The 18,687-nt window shown below is 46.7% G+C and overlaps 1 pseudogene and 1 gene segment (V, D, J or C); both read left to right on the top strand.

Annotated features, from left to right (window-relative positions):
• Positions 1-6,479: 6,479 nt before the first annotated feature.
• On the top strand, positions 6,480-7,038 carry LOC131489693 (probable non-functional immunoglobulin lambda variable 5-48; annotated as a pseudogene).
• A 9,050-nt stretch (positions 7,039-16,088) lies between these two features.
• On the top strand, positions 16,089-16,886 carry LOC131489683 (immunoglobulin lambda variable 5-37-like). The segment is given in 2 exon segments: positions 16,089-16,212; positions 16,334-16,886. Coding segments are annotated over 2 exon segments (420 nt in total).
• Positions 16,887-18,687: the final 1,801 nt, after the last annotated feature.

Consider the following 18,687-nt stretch of genomic DNA (forward strand, 5'->3'; position numbering starts at 1 on the left):
ACCGTTTATAATAATAATAATAATAATAATATTAGTTTATTCTGGCTAGGCCTTGGTTTCTTGCAGCCACACTAATCCCTAGGAGGGATGTGGCATGGGGTTGGGAACTGAGGGGTGCTTTACAGTATACCTTCTTTCATGGAAGTTTTCCTGAGATTGACAGATTACCTAGTATCAATCTAACTTATTCCGCGACAGTTTATACTAACACATGTGTCTTCTTGAAGTGCTGAGTGCTCTAAATGCTTTGAAGACCTAAGCTCTGGGGAACTAGATGGCTCAGTTGGTTAAGCATACACCATTGGCTCAGGTGATGATCTCATGGTTCATGGGTTCGACCCCATATCGGGCTCTGTACTGACAGCTGAGAGCCTGGCGCCTGCTTCCAATTCTGTGTCTCCATCTCTCTCTCTGCCCCTCCCCCGCTCACACTCTGTCTCTCTCTCTCTCTCTCTCAAAATAAATAATTAAACACAGAGAGTGTGAAGGTGGGGAATGGACAGAAGCCTGAGACAAAGGAGAGGTGACAGGGTGCGCATCCAAGAGGGTGTGACATTTTTCTGCTCAGGAGACTAGAGAGCAGGATGCAGCCATTTTAGCCTGTAGCAGACCCACACTTACCCACCCCAGTGAGCGAAGCAGCACCACCAAATGGAGAATGGAACCATTACACAGAGCCCTATCCATCTGCAACCTCTGGGCACATCCCCCAGAACAGCATAAACCCCTTCCATGCGCTGAATCTGGGGACCATATTGTGCTACAAAGTTTCAGCTCTAGGAGAAACTGGATCTAGCTTCTTTCAATTTCATTTTGTTTGCTTGTTCGTTTGTTCTTTTGTTTGCTCCGGTTTTTGTTGTTGTTTTTATTTCTTTTCTTCCTTGGATAAAAAAAGAGCAAAACTTTTTACCCTATTTTATTTTCTTCATTTTGTATAATTTTAATTTTTAAAAAATATTGTAAATTTGTAAACTGTTTTTCTTTTCTCTTTTTTCTCTTTTCCATCAAGTATCTCTTATCAAGCAGACGAAAACACATCTAGCATCTAGCTTCCTTTCTTTGCTTATTTTAAAAAATTTGTTTAATTTTAATTTTTAATTTTAATTTATTATTATTTTTCCCCAAAGTGACAAGATGGAGAAATTCACCCCAAAAGAACGTAAAAGGAGAAATGATGTGCAGGGATGTAATCAACACAGATATAAGTAAGATGTCTAAATTAGAATTTAAAACCATGATTATAAGAATACTAGCTGAGGTTGAAAAAAACATAGTAGACCCCTGAGAATCCCTTTTTGCAGAGACAAAAGAACTAAAATCTAGTCAAGCCCAAGTTGTAAATGCTGTAACTGAGATGCAATCTTGAATGGATGCCATGACAGTGAGGATGGATGAAACAGAGCACAATCAGTGTTATGGAAGATAAAATTCTGGAAAATAATAAAGCCAAAAAAAAAGAGAAAAACAAAGGCAAAAGATCACAATACAGGATTTAGAGAACTCAGGGACTTACTAAGAGGAATACGTTCACATCATGGGCGTCCCAGAAGATGAAGAGAGAGAAAAAGGGGGAGAACATACATGTGAGCAAATTATAGCTGAAAAGTTCCCTAATCTAGGGAAGGTACAGACATCAAAATCCAAAAGGACAGAGAGCACAAATTAGATTCAACAAATAATGACCATTACCAAGGCATATCATAGCTAAATTCACAAAATACACAGAAAAACTAAGAGTCATGAAAGCAGCATGGGGGGAAAAGGTCCTTAACCTCTAAGGGAAGACAGATCAAGGTCGCAGCAGATCTGTCCACAGAAATTTGGAAGGCCAGAAAGGAGTGTCAGGATATACTCAATGGGCTGAATAGGAAAAATATGTAGCCAAGAATCTTTCCTCCAGGAAGACTGTCATTCAGAATGTAAGGAGAGATAAAGAGATAACAGAGAAACAGAAGCTAAAGGAATTTGTGACCACTAAACAAATCCTGCAAGAAATTTTAAGGGGGAGACTCAGAATGGAGAAGACTCCAGGGTGCCCAGCCTCTTTGCTGGATTCAAAGATGCCTTGGCCAAGGCAGGGCTTCTGCTCCTCTCTGGGTCGCAGCCTGGGGACGAGGCTGACTATTACTGTGCTACAGCTCATGGCAGTGGGAGCGGCTTTCATTGCTCACAGCGTCTCAGATAGCGAGCAAGCGAGAGAAAATACCTGTGCACAAAGATCATGATTCCGAGCATCTTTTCAGTATGAAACTTACCTGGAGACACATGCAGATGGGATTCTTCTGCTGAAAGATCTTTCCTTGAACAGGGAAAATAGAAATGCTCATGTTTGAATGTAATGTGAGAAAAAATTGGGCATCCCGGGAAGACACTGACAGTTGACATAACAGAGGCCAACCGCACGTCCCCACGGGGTCTGGAGAAGATGCACAGAAATAAATACTGTGTCTGCACCTGAACGTGCTGCCCAGCAAACATTCATCTACACATCAGTGTTACCATGTGGTCCTTAAAGGGCTTTGTGTCACTACTGATGTACCCACAGGTGATATAGGGACAATAACCCTAGTCATAGTCAAAGTGCCCTCTGTCTGAACCAGCTATTGTGAATCTGGACCAGATCCTGCAGACTCTCCCTGCCAACACCCCGCAAACCCTTCCTCCTGTTTTCCCATCTGTTCCCGTGTCCCTCAGACGCTCAGTCTCTACCTCTGGCTCTTCAGGTCTGACCTCCATCTCCATGTCAGGATTTCAGAGGAAACTAGAAGTGACCTTGCTGTAGTTTCCTATCTCCAGGGTCCATCCCTCGGGAGGAAAATGGACAGAACATACAGCTGCATGTAGTCCCCTCACATTCCCTTCCGGTTCTCGGACAACTGGGGAGTCCCCTGCCCCTCTGTCGACCCCTTTGGATCAGACCCCCAAGCAGCTTCACCTCCATCCCTGTCCCATTACACAGGAGTGTCTGTGTTTGGAAGAAGCAAACCTCTCCCAGCCTGTGCTGACCCACATCTGCACCCTGAGAAGTGACACCATATATAGGCACTGGCAGAAGGCAAAGAGCCATCCCTGGTTTCTGCTGAGATTCAAATCAGAGTCAGATGCACTCCAGGGATCTTGGGTCTCCTATCATTTTCCGGATCCAAAGATGCTTTGACCAGTTCAGGTTTTCTGATATCTCTGGACTCCAGCATGAGGAGAAGCTGACTATTACTGTCTCATATGCCACGATAGTGCTAATGCTTATGTAGTGCGTCAGTCCCATTGGGAAGTGAGACAAAGTCCCCCTTCACTCTCTGGGTCTGGTGACGTTACCTTTCAGGTGGCTCAGGGGGTGACTTCTGTGCTCAGATCTTCAACAGACCCTCCGTTGTCTCAGAGACAGATGATGTGACACTGTCATATCCTTTCCTTCAGTTATATTTTTACACTGACGACCCATTCTCACCGTGTTCATGTTTTCAAAGGCAAACTTTGTTGTTCAGAGGTAAAAAAAAATATTCAGTGGAGATGTCCGAGAACAAAAGGTGTTGATTCCCAATCAGCTCTAGGGCTCAGTCGCAGATGGTTTGGGTCTGATTGCTTCAATTCTGGGCTTCAGGTTGCAAAAACAGAATGAGGAGATAAATGGTAGTCTACATAGAGGCAATAAACCATCAATATATAAAAATAAAAGCAGTTCCATTTATAGTGATATAATTATGCAATTCTTAAGGATGTATTTTGGAAAAATTGAAAGCCTTGTATATGGAAAACTACAAAGCATCGTAAGAGAAATTAGAAAAAACTGGGATGAATGAATAGATATTCCTTGCTTGTGGATCAATGTGCTGAATTGGGTTAAGGTAAGAATTCTTTCTTTTCTTTTAAGTTTGTTTTTCAGAGAGAGAGAGAGAGAGAAAGAAAGAGGGAAAGAGAGAGAGAAACCCAAGCAGACTCTGCACTGTCAGCACAGAACCCTCTGATGGGCTCGATGCCATGAACCGTGAGACCACAACGTGTGCAGAAATCATGAATAGTACGCTGTGCCACCCTGGTGCCCCAGAAATCATTCTTTCTAAAATTGTCATTCAGTAGCTGGTGTCAATAGCACCCTAGCACAAAACAGACAAAAAATGGAATATGTCACACAAATAAGCAGAAAACTATTTCAAAGAAAATATTAAAAAAAACAGTATTCAGTTATATACATGTATCACAAGAAATACACACAACGATGAAATGGGGTGTATTGTGGGGATGCAAGGCCAGTTTTATATTAAACAATCAGTCAATGTAATCTCCAATATTAACAGGCTAAATAAGAAAAAAACCCTGGGGCACCAATTTGGCTCAGTTAAGCATAGGACTCTTGATTTCAGCTCAGGTCATGACCTCAGGGTTCCTGAGGTCAAGTGCTCCATGGGGCTCCACGCTGACAACATGGAACCTGCTTGAGATCCTTTCTCTCCTCTTCTCTCTCCCCATCCCCAGCTCAAGCTATCATTCTCTCTCTAAATAAATAAATGAATACACTGAATTTTAAAAATTATTTTAAATAAACCTGGTCTTATCAATCAATACAGAAAAAGCATTTCACACAATGCAAAACCTATTCATGACCAAGAATGAGAATGAATGAATGAATGAATGAATGAATGAAAAAGACATCATTTCTCAGAGAATGAAAATAGAGGAGCACATCCTCAGCTTGATAAAGAAAATGATGAAACACCACAGCTAACACACACTGAGGTGTGGCTCTGAAAGCTTTTCTCCCAGGGTGGCAACCAAGGTCCTCATGTCCAGTCTCAACACTGCTGTTAGCCATAGGACTGGATGTGCCTGACCAAAGCATAAGGCAAGTCAAACAATGAGAGGCATACAGACTAAGGAGAACAAGAGCCAATTGTCCCTATTTTCAGGCCAGAGGATGGTATACGGGAAAAATACAAAGGGAGCTATGAATATGTATGTAAATATATGAATTCAAAGGGTAATAAGCAATTTCGGGAATGTGGTGGAAAACAAGATCAACGTAGAAAGATCATTTAGTTGCGTCTATACGAGCAATAAACTTTTGAAAAACAAGGTAAAAATAACACTTCAAACCACTCCATGATGAAGTCTTTGGGTGAATATTTAACAAAACATGTACGGGACATGGATGCTGAAATCTCGACAATGCAGGGAAAAGGGATCAAAATGGATCCAAAACCGTGGAGGGATATGTTGTCTTTAAGGATTAGTAGAGTCAATATAGTAGAGATGACAATTCTTCCCAACTTGTAGAGAACAGTAATTCAATTCCTATCACAAGACAGAGTGGTGTGGATGGAAGGTAGACACAGTGGCCAATGTAACAGAACAGAAAACTCAGAACCAAACTCACAAAAGCATGGATAAGAAATATTTATGGATACTTATGGATAAGAAAACCTTATTGACAAGGGTGCAGAAGACTTTCAGAGGAGAAAGGATGGCCTTTGAACAAATGTCCACAGAACCACTGGATATCCATCGAGAGAAATGAATCTCACCGAAAACTCTGACCTCATAAAAAAATTCACTAAAAGGCTTATTGACATACTGTAAAGTATACAGTTGTAAACATAAAAATGGAAAAAGTCGTCAGGCTCTAGGGTTTGTATAAACATGTTTAGATAAGACCCCATTAGCACAAGCCATAAAAAAACTGATACATTGGACTTCATCAAAGATAAATTCATTGTTTTCCCTTTCCTTGATAAATCACTTAGCCAATAAATGAGCTAAAAAATCGCAGATTAAAACAAAACCCAATTTATTGGACACTCGTTGGCATCCATCGCTACAATGCATAGGAGCTGAGAAACATTCCCAAGGTTTACAGATGCTACCTCGCACACCAGTGCAGGGATATGATGTCTGCAGTATCTTCTGCCAGATGTCAACAACTTACCACTAACGGGAGGTAATGTTTGCAACTCACAGAGACCAGGACTCCTTCTGGGCATGCAAAACACTGCAGTCATCAAGGGCAGTATTATGGGATCACGTTGGCCATGATTCAGCTCAATGATGTGTGAACAAACGGAGCTGAGGAAACCAGCTGGGCTCTCAGGGCTGTTGGACACAGTGAGGTATGTGCCTGTCAGTCAAGAGGGGGCGCTGTGGGAGTACCCTGTGGTGTCTTCACAACTGCTCAGAACCTGGGCCTGGGGACTGGGCTCTGGGCTCCCTCATGGGAAGTCGGCACGTGTGTCCCTTCTGGTGTGGCAAGGTCCCCCGAGCAGGGACCTGTGCGTTGTGCATGCAGTGCTTCCTCCCAGGGGTCTCCCCAGTGGTGAAGCCAACCTCCATCGTCCCCAGGGTGTGTCCTTCAGCTGGGCTGAAGCACCAGGGCTCAGGGAGGGGCTGGGCAGTCACTAGATGGACTTCATTCGCATGGACAGCTCCTCCTGTGGCAGAGGGTGGAGGAGAAAAGGAGGCCCGGGGCAGCCCAGCCCAGTGTAGGTACTACGGTCTATGTCATCATGGCTTGGACTCTTCTAGTCCTCATGCTTCTGTCTCAATGGACAGGTAGGGGCTGGCCTCAGGGACACAAGGGGATCTCAAAGGGTGCTTGCCATGTTCAGCATCCTGGTACATTTTGCCTGCATTTCAGGTTCCATCAGTGACGAGTGTCTGTGTTTGCAGGTTCCCTGTCCCAGCCTGTGCTGACCCAGTCGTCCTCCCTGTCTGCATCTCCGTGAACAACAGCCAGACTCACCTGCACCCTGAGCAGTGGCTACAATGTTGGCGGCTACTACATAAATTGGTTCCAGCAGAAGCCAGGGAGCCCTCCCCGGTATCTCCTGTACTACTACTCAGATTCAAATAAGCACCAGGGCCCTGGGGTCCCCAGCCGCTTCTCCGGGTCCAAAGATGCCTTGGCCAATGCGGGGCTTCTGCTCATCTCTGGGCCGCAGCCTGAGGACGAGGCTGACTATTACTGTGCTACATATCATGGCAGTGGGAGCAGCTTTGGATACTCACAGTGTCTCAGATAACGAGGAAGTGAGACCAGAACCCCTGGGTCCACAGTCCTTGCCTCCGAGCCTCTTTTATTGAGAAGCTTCTGTGGAGGCTCCTGTAGGGGAGAGTCCTCTATGGTGAGACCTGTCCTTGAGGGGTTTGAAGTGACACACAAGAAATTTAATAGAGAATATATGGGAATCAACAGAGACCTAGAAAGTCAAAAGACACGCAGACAAAATGAGATCTGTGTTTTTCTGAATTACATGGAAGGAGGTAGGGGTCTAGTATTCAATGCAAAGAAATGCACATCACAGACTGAAGAAGAATAGAGTAGATGTTAGGAAAACAATGTGTGCAGGGCCCCTGGGAAATGATGGGACACAGAGGACTGTGACCAAACAGGCCTTGCTGGCCGCCCCTCCCCCCCCACGGTCTCCCCCACCATGTCCATATCTAGTGCAGTTGTCTGTGGTGCCAGCTGGCTTCCCAGAGCAGGTGCTCGCACTGAATTTTTTAGTCAGTTGAAGAGACATGAAGAGCTTTTCCTGTGTGTGTGGACCTTGACTGCTTTTTAACTCAAAATAATCTTCATCCCAGGGAGCCTGGGTGGCTCAGTCATTGTCTATCTGCTCGGGTCATGGTCTCCCGATTCGTGGGATCGAGCCCTGCATGGGGCTTTGTGCTGACAGCTCAGAGGCTGGAAGCTGCTTCAGATTCTGTGTCTCCCTCTCTCTCTGCCCCTCCCCCACTCATGCTCTGTTGCTCTCTGTCTCAAAAGTAAATAAACACACGAACATTTTTAAAAAATAATAAATAAAAAAACTTCATGCCCAGTGGCTCATTGAGGGGAGGCCTGCCCTTGTGTCCTGCAGTTCCAGTAAGAATTTGCTATGGCCGAGGTCAAAGTTTGTTGTCTGCGCGCTTCTCTTGGATTTTGACGGTTCCCTGTCTCACACATGGGTCTTTCATCCATGTTGAGCTTATTTTTGTATATGGTGTAAGAAAGTCGTGCAGTCGTTCTTCTGCACGTTGCTGTCCAGTTTACTCCACACCATTTGTTGAAGGCACTGTCTTCTTCCCATTGGATGTTCTTTCCTGCTTTGTCCAGCATGAGCTAGTGTATAGTGTCCTGGACTTGACACTTTCCAAGTTCCTCTGTCTCCCCAGGAGTCATTGTCAACCTGTGCTCACCCAGCCTTCATCAGCGTCACAATCGAGGAAACAGAATCCCCATGAGCAGGAAACCCAGTGACAGCGAGTGTCACTGGAGTCCCATCAGCAGGGCAGGACTTGCTTTGAACACCTGCTCTCCTGGGATGAGGCTGATGCTCAGGGATCCGTGAGTGAGTCTCTGTCCCCATGGGCGGCTGAGCCCTCAACCATGTCTGGGTTCCAGGTAGCGCCCGAAGCTGATCAGCGCATTGATTCTGGGACAGCAGCCTCAGTGCTGCTCCCTTGGAGCTCAAGGCCCACAGGGACCCGAGGCACACTCTGCATCCTCTCAGGGCTGGACTGTCACCCTCAGACACTCCAGTGACGCCTCCAGCCAGGATAGGCCTCTGCTGAAACGTCTGTCTCAAGTCAGGGCTACAGGGCCTGTGACCTCAGAGACACAGTGCCCCTTATCTCCACCTCAGCTGGCGTCAATATGGGATCTTTGAAAGAATTTTCTGGGTCAAATTGGCCTTAGCTAGTGGAATCATTCCTCTAATCAGCGGTGGCTGACTGAGCAATTTTTCTATCCTGAACACGGTGAACACAAGACACAGTGACTATTGCTTTACCCACCCTGAGAGGAGTCTGACCCCTTATCGTTCCATGCAGCAAACTCTGTGTTTGTTCATTCCACCAGCGAGATCAGTGTGAAGTTCACTGGAACAGGCTCCTCATGGTGTTTCCCCGGGAACCATGTTGGGCTTTCCTACTTTACCTGTTAGACCAGCCCTAATATGCAGAATTGTCATTAAAATAATAATAATAACAAAAATGAATCAAGTGATTTAAGCAAGGTATTGGCCCCTATTCAACCAAGAACTAAATGTCACGTATTTTCCATTATGTTTTCATGCATTTGGCAAGCACTATTTTAAATCGTATTCTGTCTGCAATAAACATGGGTCCGGGGAAACACACTCGCAATTGAACCTGTACCTTCCCATTGAAACTGTCACTGAGTTTAAATCACTCTTTCGGAGCTGAGTTTTTGGAAAAAATGACACACATTCATTTTAAGGTAACAGTTGTCTAATAGGTGATTAACACATAAAGTCTGCAAGGAGGTCCCTGTCAGAACACCTGCAGCTGTCACTCCTTCTCTCCTAGAACTCCCTGCAGGTTTGCCCTTTATGCTCTGAGGTCAATGCCACACACAGCCTCCCTTGTCAGGGCTCTTGCAGAGTTGGGTCTATGTGCTTGCAGAACAGATATTAGGAGGGAATCCGTGCCCACAGTGTGCGGAGGATTGTTTCTAAGCTGGTGGAAATGGTGACAGATGACCGAGTTTTTTAGGGCTTAACCCTTCTAGGAACAAACGAGGGCTTCTACACAACCCGGAAAGGAGTGCTCCCCAACTCCTCAGGGCTGTGTGAACACGAGTGGAAGGGGAGTTCCGGAAACCAGGGAGGAATCCCATAAGAGGAACGGCCAGCCTCCTGGACAGAAGGGAACACCTGTCCATGGAGACCTGTCACTGTTCTGAACTTGATCATGATCTCAAAAGAGTGTATCCCAGAGATACCAGCTCAGTCTTGACCCATGAAGAGCAAGGGAGCAGTGGGGAGGCTGGAGCTGTCTCTCTGATGCGCTCTGGTCACCATGTCACACAATGGCGTGTCTGTGACTGGACACTAGGGGTCACTCAGGGCCTGGTTCTGAGGGGTCAGGGTTATTGACTCTTTGGATCTGCCACCTGGCACTGCCTTTGCCTTCTGCTCAGGCCTCCCATCTGGGACCTCCCCACCCCCTGGCCCCAAACAGCCCCTGCCCTGCCCACCCCTGACCTCCTCAGGATGAGGGACCAACTGGGGTCTGTGAAGGGTCAGAGAGCTGGGGGTCTCATGCATGGATGGGCCCTCCCTCTCTCAGAGGATGAAGAGGGGAAGGAGGGGTTAGGGAAGATCTGCTCAGCAGTGGGGTCACACAGGGCAGGAAAGGTGATGACCTCCACCATGGCCCGGTTCTCTCTCCTTCTCATCCTACTTGCTTGCTGCATAGGTGACTGGATGCAGAGACAGGGGAAGGGGCCCCGCTTCCTCCTCTTTCTCTAGACCCCAGCCTCATCCTCTCTGTCTCTTCTTCTTCCAGGGTCCTTGGCCCAGTCTGTGCTGTTTCAGCCATCTTCAGTGTCTGGGTGGGTCCCTGGGCCAGACACTCACCATTTCCTGCACTGGAAGCCCAGCCAACACTGGAGCCGGTTATTGTGTGTTTTGGTACCAACAGCTCCCAGGAATGACCCCTAAAGCCATTCTCCATGAGCACACTTGGCCTGTGGGGGTTCCAGACCGGTTCTCTGGCTCCAGGTCTGGCAACACAGGCTCCTTGACCATCACTGGGCTCCAGGCAGACGACGAGCCTGATTATCATGGCTCAGTGTGGGACAAGAAACTCATTGCTTATGCAGTGCCCAGTCCTTTGGGGAAGTGAGACAAAAATCTGCTGTTTCCCCAGCAACGGGGGTCCTCTTGCAGCCTCCCCTCTTTGGCCAAGTCAGCTGCTTCCTTCTTTTGGTGTAAACTGTAGTCTGAGAACAATTTCAAGGAACTTTGGTTACCAAATCATCCATGTTCTGTTAACTTCAGGTCCCCAAGCCTGTCCTCGGCAGGAATACATTGTAGGAGATTCTCCTTCCGAGGAGAAATTCCTGGGTGTCAGGGGCCAGCTGCCCTGGGGACAGAGTCTGTGACAGGTCAGGACAGAGCCAGGAACAAAGAGTCCAGGTGTGTCTGGGTGTTGATACAGTGCTGCCCAGATAATGTGCATCCATAGCACTTTCTGAACACCTAGTGTGTGCCACAAATGACTCTAGGGATGTGGAACCCATGTGGACGTGACAGGAAGGGTCCCCATGTTCAGGGAGTTGACAGTGTCTGGGAGAAGAGAGAGGACACAGAACCTAAACGTGTTGTAAAGGAAGGTTGTGTCCCAGGATCTTGAGGAGGGGTGAGGTCTTTGGGGTTAGAGCTGGAGCACTGTAGAGTTTGATAGTGAACCCCAGACCCGATGCCCAGAAATGACATCCCAGTTGTGCACAGATAAGGAAGGATTAGCAGGGGAGCAAGAAGGTGTGACTTGGCAGGGGCTGTGGACTGAGCCATAGTCAGGTTTGGGGCTCCGGATGAGAGGTGGAGGGCTGGGGAAGGTCAGGGGCCTCAGGCCGGGAAGGAATCAGGGGCTGAGGATGGTGAGGGGAAAGAGAGGAAGAACATGAAGACTGCCTCTGTGTGAGCTGCTGTGGAGTTACATCAACTTTCTCTGAAGTTGTTCAGATTTACTTTGCACGAATCCTGGGAAAAGGGCAGTGTTAGTCCAGCTCAGTGGGTGGGACAAAAGTCAAAATGTTAGGTTTGAGACTTATAGCAGACATTGTAGGAAGCTATGGAAATCAGGTTCTAGTCCAGGTTTTAATGAACAGGGTTAGAATCAAGTATTTACCCATGTGTTTATCGAAAAAAATTTTTTCCTCTACAACCACCCTTGTTTTTACTCCTTATAGCCAAATGGACATTCATTTGTTTGCAAAATAAGTGTGGTTTCAAAAAGAACTTGGTGTGATTATTATTTACCTAACTACAGCAAAATAACTGTTGACCGTATACACTCTTTAAAACCTGCTTTGCTGGGACTTTTATAAGAAAGCTCTACGGTGAACATTTAGCAGCCCCTGCAGGCCAAAAGTCCAGCCAAACTGGTGCCAAAAACCTGCCATCAGACTTAGCCTGCAACGCCTACAGAAGTGGGTAATTTCTCTGTGCTCAGGGTCCCAGTATATCCCAAGTTTCCTGAACCTTCCAGAAAATGTCCTGCTTGACGCACTGGAAGAGTTGCTGGGAACTCTGTAAGCAGGTGGCAGGCTGATACTTCCAAGAAGCTGCATTGTATCCATAAAGTCAATGTTAGGACAAAATTACTTTTCTTCTCCTTCAACACAAAATGTATTCCCCTTCTTCAAACTTTTTCCCCCAAAAAACACATGTCTTACTTTCCTGGAACACATAGTCGTTTTCCTTATTATTGTTAGTAGTCTCAATTATATTTGTTAGAATTCCTAACTCTAGATACCTCAGTTTTCTAGTGAAAATTAAATAGGAAGCAACTGTGAACTGTTTGCTATGCCAGTATTCTTTATATTAGCAACTTTATGAGTACATTTCACAATTTCTAGAAACATAATAAAATATTTGAATAAAGAACAACCCAAGTTTACTAATGGGCCCATATTTATCTTTATAGTTTTTCTGTACTAAGACAAAAGTAGATAAAGACATGGTTAGTATGAGTGTTTTATTATTTTATCTTATTTACCTTGCAAAACAAATAAAGAACTACAATTGTTAGGAAGCTATACTCTCCGTAGCAATTGGTAGATTACATGCAATCCCTATCAAATGTCCAAATGTCTATTTTGCACTCTAAGAAAAGATGATCTTAAAATTTCTGTGGAATTGCAGGGACTCAGAACATCCAAAAAATCCTGAAGAAGAACACATTTTCAGGACTGACAACTCTAGATTTCAAAACTCACTGGGGCACCTGGGTGGCTCAGTTGGTTGGGCGTCCAACTTCTACTCAGGTGATGTTCTCACAGCTGGTGGTTTGAGCCCCGCATTGGGCTCTGTGCTGAAAGCTCGGAGCCGGGAGCCTGCTTCGGATTCTGTGTCTCCCTCTCTTTCTGCTCCTCCTCAGCTCACACTCTGTGTCCATCTGTCTCTCTCTCAAAAATATATAAACATTAAAAAAATTTTTTTTTAGATTTCAAAAGTCACAAAACTAACTTACGAAGCTACAGTCAAGACCAATGTGGTACCGGCCTATGGACAGACATACAGATAAATTAAACATATCCCAGAGGCCATAAAGAAATCATTCATCTATGGTCAATTGATTTTCAAAAGGGTTCTCAGAGAATGTAGTCTGAAAAAAAGGTCACTCCAACCAATGGTGCTGGACCAACTAGATATCCACACACAAAAGTATGAAGTTAGACCCTTACCACATACTATAAACAAAAATGGATGTAAAATGGATCAAAGATCTAAATTTTAGAGCTAAAACTATAAAGATTATAGAAGAAAGCAAGAGGGAAATCCCCATGATTTTTGAGCTTGGGAAGAGATTCTTCACGTAGGATATCATAAGAAACACCAAAAAAAGGGAGGGTGGTGATCATCAATTGGGCTTCTCAAAAGTTCCTATTTTTGTACACCCAAAGATACTATCAAGAAAGAAAATGCAACCCTAAGTACAACCGCATCTCCCAGAGGCCACTGAAGGAGATAAGAAATGCCTGGGACAGCCTAGCTCTAGCCATGGGTTCTCAGTAGGACTGTGACCACCATGGTGTAACCTCTTCTCCTGTGTTCTCTCCTTACTGCACAGGTAAGGACGGTCCTCGGTGACCCAAAGCAGCCTCTGAGCCTATGTCCACACCTTTGGATCAGACCTCCAAGCAGCTTCACCTCCATCCCTGCCCCATCACCCATGAGTGTCTGTGTTTGCAAGTTCTTTCTGCCAGCCCGTGCTGGCTCAGACACCCTCCTTGTCCACATCTCTGAAGAATCTAATAGACTCATTTGCACCCTGAGAAGTGACATCATTGTTGTTTTAAGAAATATGCATAATGGTGCCAGTAGAAGCCATGGAACCCTCGGCGGTATCTCCTGCGATTCAAGGCAGGGTCAAATACCACACCAGAGATCCCAGTGCCCTGTCGTTTTCTGGATCCAAAGATGTTTTGACCAATCCATATGTTCTGACATCTCTGGGATCCAGTGTGCAAGGAAGTGACTCTTAGTGTCCTATATGACAAGATAGTACCAATGCTTACACAGTACTTTAGATCCATAGGGAAGTGAGAGAAAATCTCCCTCCACTCTCTAGACCTGGTGGCATCCCCTGTCAAGAGGTTCCAGGAGTGACTTTTGTTGTCAGATCTTTCAAAAGATTATTTGTTGTCTGGGAATAAGATGATCTGAGAGTGCCATATCCCTTCCTTCAGTTATGTCTTCAGAGTGATTCTTATCTGTCCTGTGTTCATATTATCAAAGGCAAAACTAGCTTGTTCAGAGTTACAAATGACTCAGCGGAGGAGAGCCTGGCTGTCTCAGTGGTTAGAGCATGCAACTCTTGACCTTGGGTTCGTGAGTTCAAGCCCCACTTTAGGTACAGACGTTACTTAAAAATAAGCTGTTGAGGGTCAACTGGGTGGCTCAGTTGGTTGAGCGTCCAACTCTTTGATTTCAGCTCAGGTCATGATCCCAGGGTGTTGGGATCGAGTCCTGTGTCAGACTCCACACTCACTTTCTCCCTTTTTGCTGACATAGAGCTCTTGCTGAGCTCCTGAATTCCCTGGTGCTGGGCAGTACCTCCCCAATGGGTAGATCTGAACAGATCCCTTAACAAGGAAGATAGACAAAATGACTATTACACATGCAAAGTGATTTCCAACTTCATATGTCATTGTGGTACTACAAATTGAACAATGACGTACCAGAGGCCTCCCATGACTATGGCTAAAGTTCAATACAGTGTCAGCACCAATACTACCGAGGATGTGGGGCAGCAGGAACTCTCATTCACTGCTGGTGGGAGTGCAAAAAGCCCCATCACTTGGGAAGATTCCTTGGCAGTGTTTTCTACGGCAAACAAAGCCTTAACGATATAATGCAAAAAGAAGAGTCCTACAGCTTACTCTAAATGAGGTTCTTGTGTGCAAACGAGAATATGCACCTAAATGTTTGTTGCTGTCTTATTTATGATTGCCAAGACTCGAAAGTGATCAACGCACCCTTAGAATGGGTAAACAGTATCTGTATGTCCACACATGGAATAGGACCAGGAGAAAGACATGAGTTATCAGGCCACAAAACACATGGGTGAAACTTCCATGCATATGTGTTAGTGTCAGAATCCACCGTGAAGAGTCTGCAACAGTGAGCAGGGGGGATGAGGGGCAGGGACCCAGGCCCCAGCTCCAGGCCCTGGGTCACTGTGCATCCCGTGTCCACCAGACGGCACTGGTGCTCCCCCAATCCCTCAGCTGGCAGGTTCCCTCTCCTTGTGTCTAGCAGGTGCTCTTGATGATTTGCACAGATAGGATTGCAAGTCTCCCAGAACACGGAGGTGAGGTCGCAAGATGGCCTTGCAGTGGTCCCTGCTGCATGCCCAGCCCTGCTCTGTCCCCCCACCTGCAGCACCCTCATCAGGGTTTGCTGTGTCTTGTCTCCCCTGCTCTGGAGGGACCCGGCATGCCCACATTACATGTCCTCCTGTGTGAGTGTGTGTCCCCTAGGTGAGCTCCTGTCCACATCCGGCACCCAGAGCCAGCATGCATCGTCTGAGCTGTACCATTGGGACAGATGGTTTCTATTCCCTCTTCCATGTGTCTTGTCCTCAGCTCCATAGTGGTTCACAGGTTGTACTGAGTCAGGACTGCATGTGTCCCTCTCATCAGACCCCATCCATGGACGATACCTGATGTACAGCAGGACCTTTCTCTTTCCCTGGAGGGTTACTCTCAGGTGGTGGAAACACAGGCACCAGGGAAGCCTGCACTGGGAAAGGAGAGGTTCACCCAGACACCAGCAGGGGGCCCAGTGACAAGGTCTGGGGCTTTCTGCAGGATGGGGGCTCCCTGCTGAGTAGCCCTCCAGGACAGAAAGCCCCAGGACTGGACCCCTTGTTTCCAGTGGGGACAGGGCAGGTGTGTCCTCTCTGTTCCTAGAAGAGTCCCTGAACCTGGGCCTGCTGTGGTCCCAACAGCTGCTTCTTCCAGGCCCACCCAGGGGGAAACTAGTGCATCACATAGTCTTCCTGTCAACGGGCTGCAGGCCTCTAAGTGCACAGGAGCAAGCAGCAGGGGTGGGTCCCATTTGCATGAGCAGCCCCTCCTTGTGAGTTCTGTGGACTGGGGATAAGAGAGGCCCAGGGCAGCCCAGCCCCGGCTCTGTGGTCTAGGAAGGGCGTGTGTCACCATGGCCTGGATCCCCGTCCTCCTCGTGCTCCTCTGCCACTGCACAGGTAGGGACAGGACCCAGTGTCCCAGGGTGGGCCTGCAGCCAGAGTGAAACCCCTGTGGCTCAGCTCCCTAATCCCATGTGCGCTGTTCCTTCTCTTCCCTCTGCTGTGTCTGTGTTTGCAGGTTCCCTGTCCCAGCCTGTCGTGACTCAGCCAGCCTCCCTCTCTGCATCTCTGGGAACAACAGCCAGACTCACCTGCACCCTGAGCAGGAACATCAATGTTGGAAGCTATAGCATATACTGGTACCAACAGAATCCAGGGAGCCCTCCCCGGTATCTCCTGTACTACTACTCAGACTCCAGTACACAGTTGGGACCTGGGGTCCCCAGCCGCTTCTCCGGGTCCAAAGATGCCTCGGCCAATGCAGGGCTTCTGCTCATCTCTGGGCTGCAGCCTGAGGACGAGGCTGACTATTACTGTGCAATCTGGCACAGTAGTGCTAGTCACAGTGATACAGACACATGGGGAAGTGGGACAAATACCCAGTCTGCTTAGGCCACTGTAGTCTGAGTCTCTCAAGTCTAATGTAAATTGAATGCACAGTTACTATACTTGGGTGTAGCTACTGGATCTGACTGTCCTTCTTCCCAGTTTCCTATCAAACCTGTGTGAACTCTGTGGAAAATAGGAAAACAAAGAAAGACAAAGAATAACAATAATAAAGCAAACCAAAGACAACAAAAAAGTGATAATGATGCAGAAATTTCGCCTTGTGATTCACATGTAAAAATTAGAGCCTGTGGATTTCGCTTTTTTTTTCTTCACAAGGGTACATCAACTTGCCTTAGATTTCTGGTCAGAGTCTACAGCCCATCCCCCAGGCAGACAGTCCTCCACTGCATGGCCTATGTTCCTCTAGGAGTCAGAGCAGAGGCCCTCCCTTCCCTCCAGGCTCCTGTCCTCAGGCTGACTGAGTAGCTCTGTGTCCCAGCGAGGAGACACTAAGAATCACAGACGCAGAGCTGGCCTGGCCCACTGGCTGGGTACCTTCCCTTCATTTGTGATGTCGGGAGAGGGTGACTGCCCCTGGGAGAAACTGTGTGTGCCAGTCAGCAAACTTCTCAGTGGGGCTTGTGAGGGACAGGTGGGAGTGCCACCAGTGCAGCAAAATTTTTAGTCTGCTTGGGAGATTTCACCAACATGACTTCCCTACAGCTGACACCATCAGGGCCCATGGGCAGCATGTGGCTGCTTTCTGGAGCCCAGAAGAATGGACTGTGTCTTCCTCTCCTCTCCTGCCGCATCGGGGTTGTCCATGATCCATGCAGCAGAGGGGCTGCGGGGCACTATGTTGCATAAAGGAAGTCGACCCCCTGAGCCTTTCCAGGAGAAAGTCTTGTCATTTGTGACAACATGGATGAACCTGCGGGACATGACCCTGAGAGAAATAAGGCCTACACAGAAAGGCAAATGCTTTATCTCATTTACGTGTGGAACCTACAGGAAAAAGATAATAAAATCACTGTCAATTTTTAGTGATGAGGACGAGTTAGAATAGGGTAACACATATAAAGATGGGAAAGAGATTGGTGTGAGTGCAACTTCTTAAACATAATTTGCGTTTTCAGCTAGTAATTTTTAATTATGAAAATACACACAACAGGAAATTTACTCTTTTCATCACTTTCTTGTGCAATTCAGAGATATGAAATATATTCGCCATGTTGGGTGACCATCACGACTCTCCATTTCTCAAAGCTTTTTATCATCCCAAACAGTAACTGTGCACCCAGGAAGGGAATGGGTCAGCTGGGTGTACAGAGAAGCCTGAGCCCCAGGAGCCCATGCCAATGCAGGAAGCAGCAGAGGGCACAGAGCAGCTCCCATGGGGCTCTTTGCGGATGTGGCCTGACCCAGGTGGGATCGTTCGTTAGGCTGTGCTTCTTACCCCAGAATGACCACGTGGGTGCACGCTGCCGCCCATGGCACGCAGATCCATGTGCCCACTGAAGGGGGTCCAGAAACTCCACTTTTATTTCCCAAAGTGTGTCAGGGAACATCCGTGAGACCTGAGTTACGCCTATGAGGCATCTGCTATATGATTCATGCTTATTCTTGTCTGAATTCCCTGCAAAATCCATGTGTGCTCTCCTCCACAGACTGAAGAAAGGCCTCATTTTCAGTCTACATTCTCTGTGCTTGTCAAGGGGAACTTGCACTTATTTCTGATCTTTTTATTTATATTATTTGGGTACTTTCAGCTTTATTTATTTATTTTAAGAGAGAGAGAGGGAGAGAGAATCCCAAGCAGGCTCAGAAATCGGCTCAGAGCTCAATTATAGAAGTTGAGGTCATGACCTGAACTGAAATCAAGAGTCTGACACCCAACCGACTGAGCCACCCTATTTCTGGCCTTTTGAATCTGGAGCATTGATATATGTGTCTCTTTTGGGGCCGATACCATACCAATTATAGGTAATGTAGAAAATTCAAAGTTTGATAGATGATAGAGAGATAGAATATACTCACGTGATC

Source organism: Neofelis nebulosa, chromosome 11 (genome assembly GCF_028018385.1).
Source record: "Neofelis nebulosa isolate mNeoNeb1 chromosome 11, mNeoNeb1.pri, whole genome shotgun sequence".
NCBI lineage: Eukaryota > Metazoa > Chordata > Mammalia > Carnivora > Felidae > Neofelis > Neofelis nebulosa.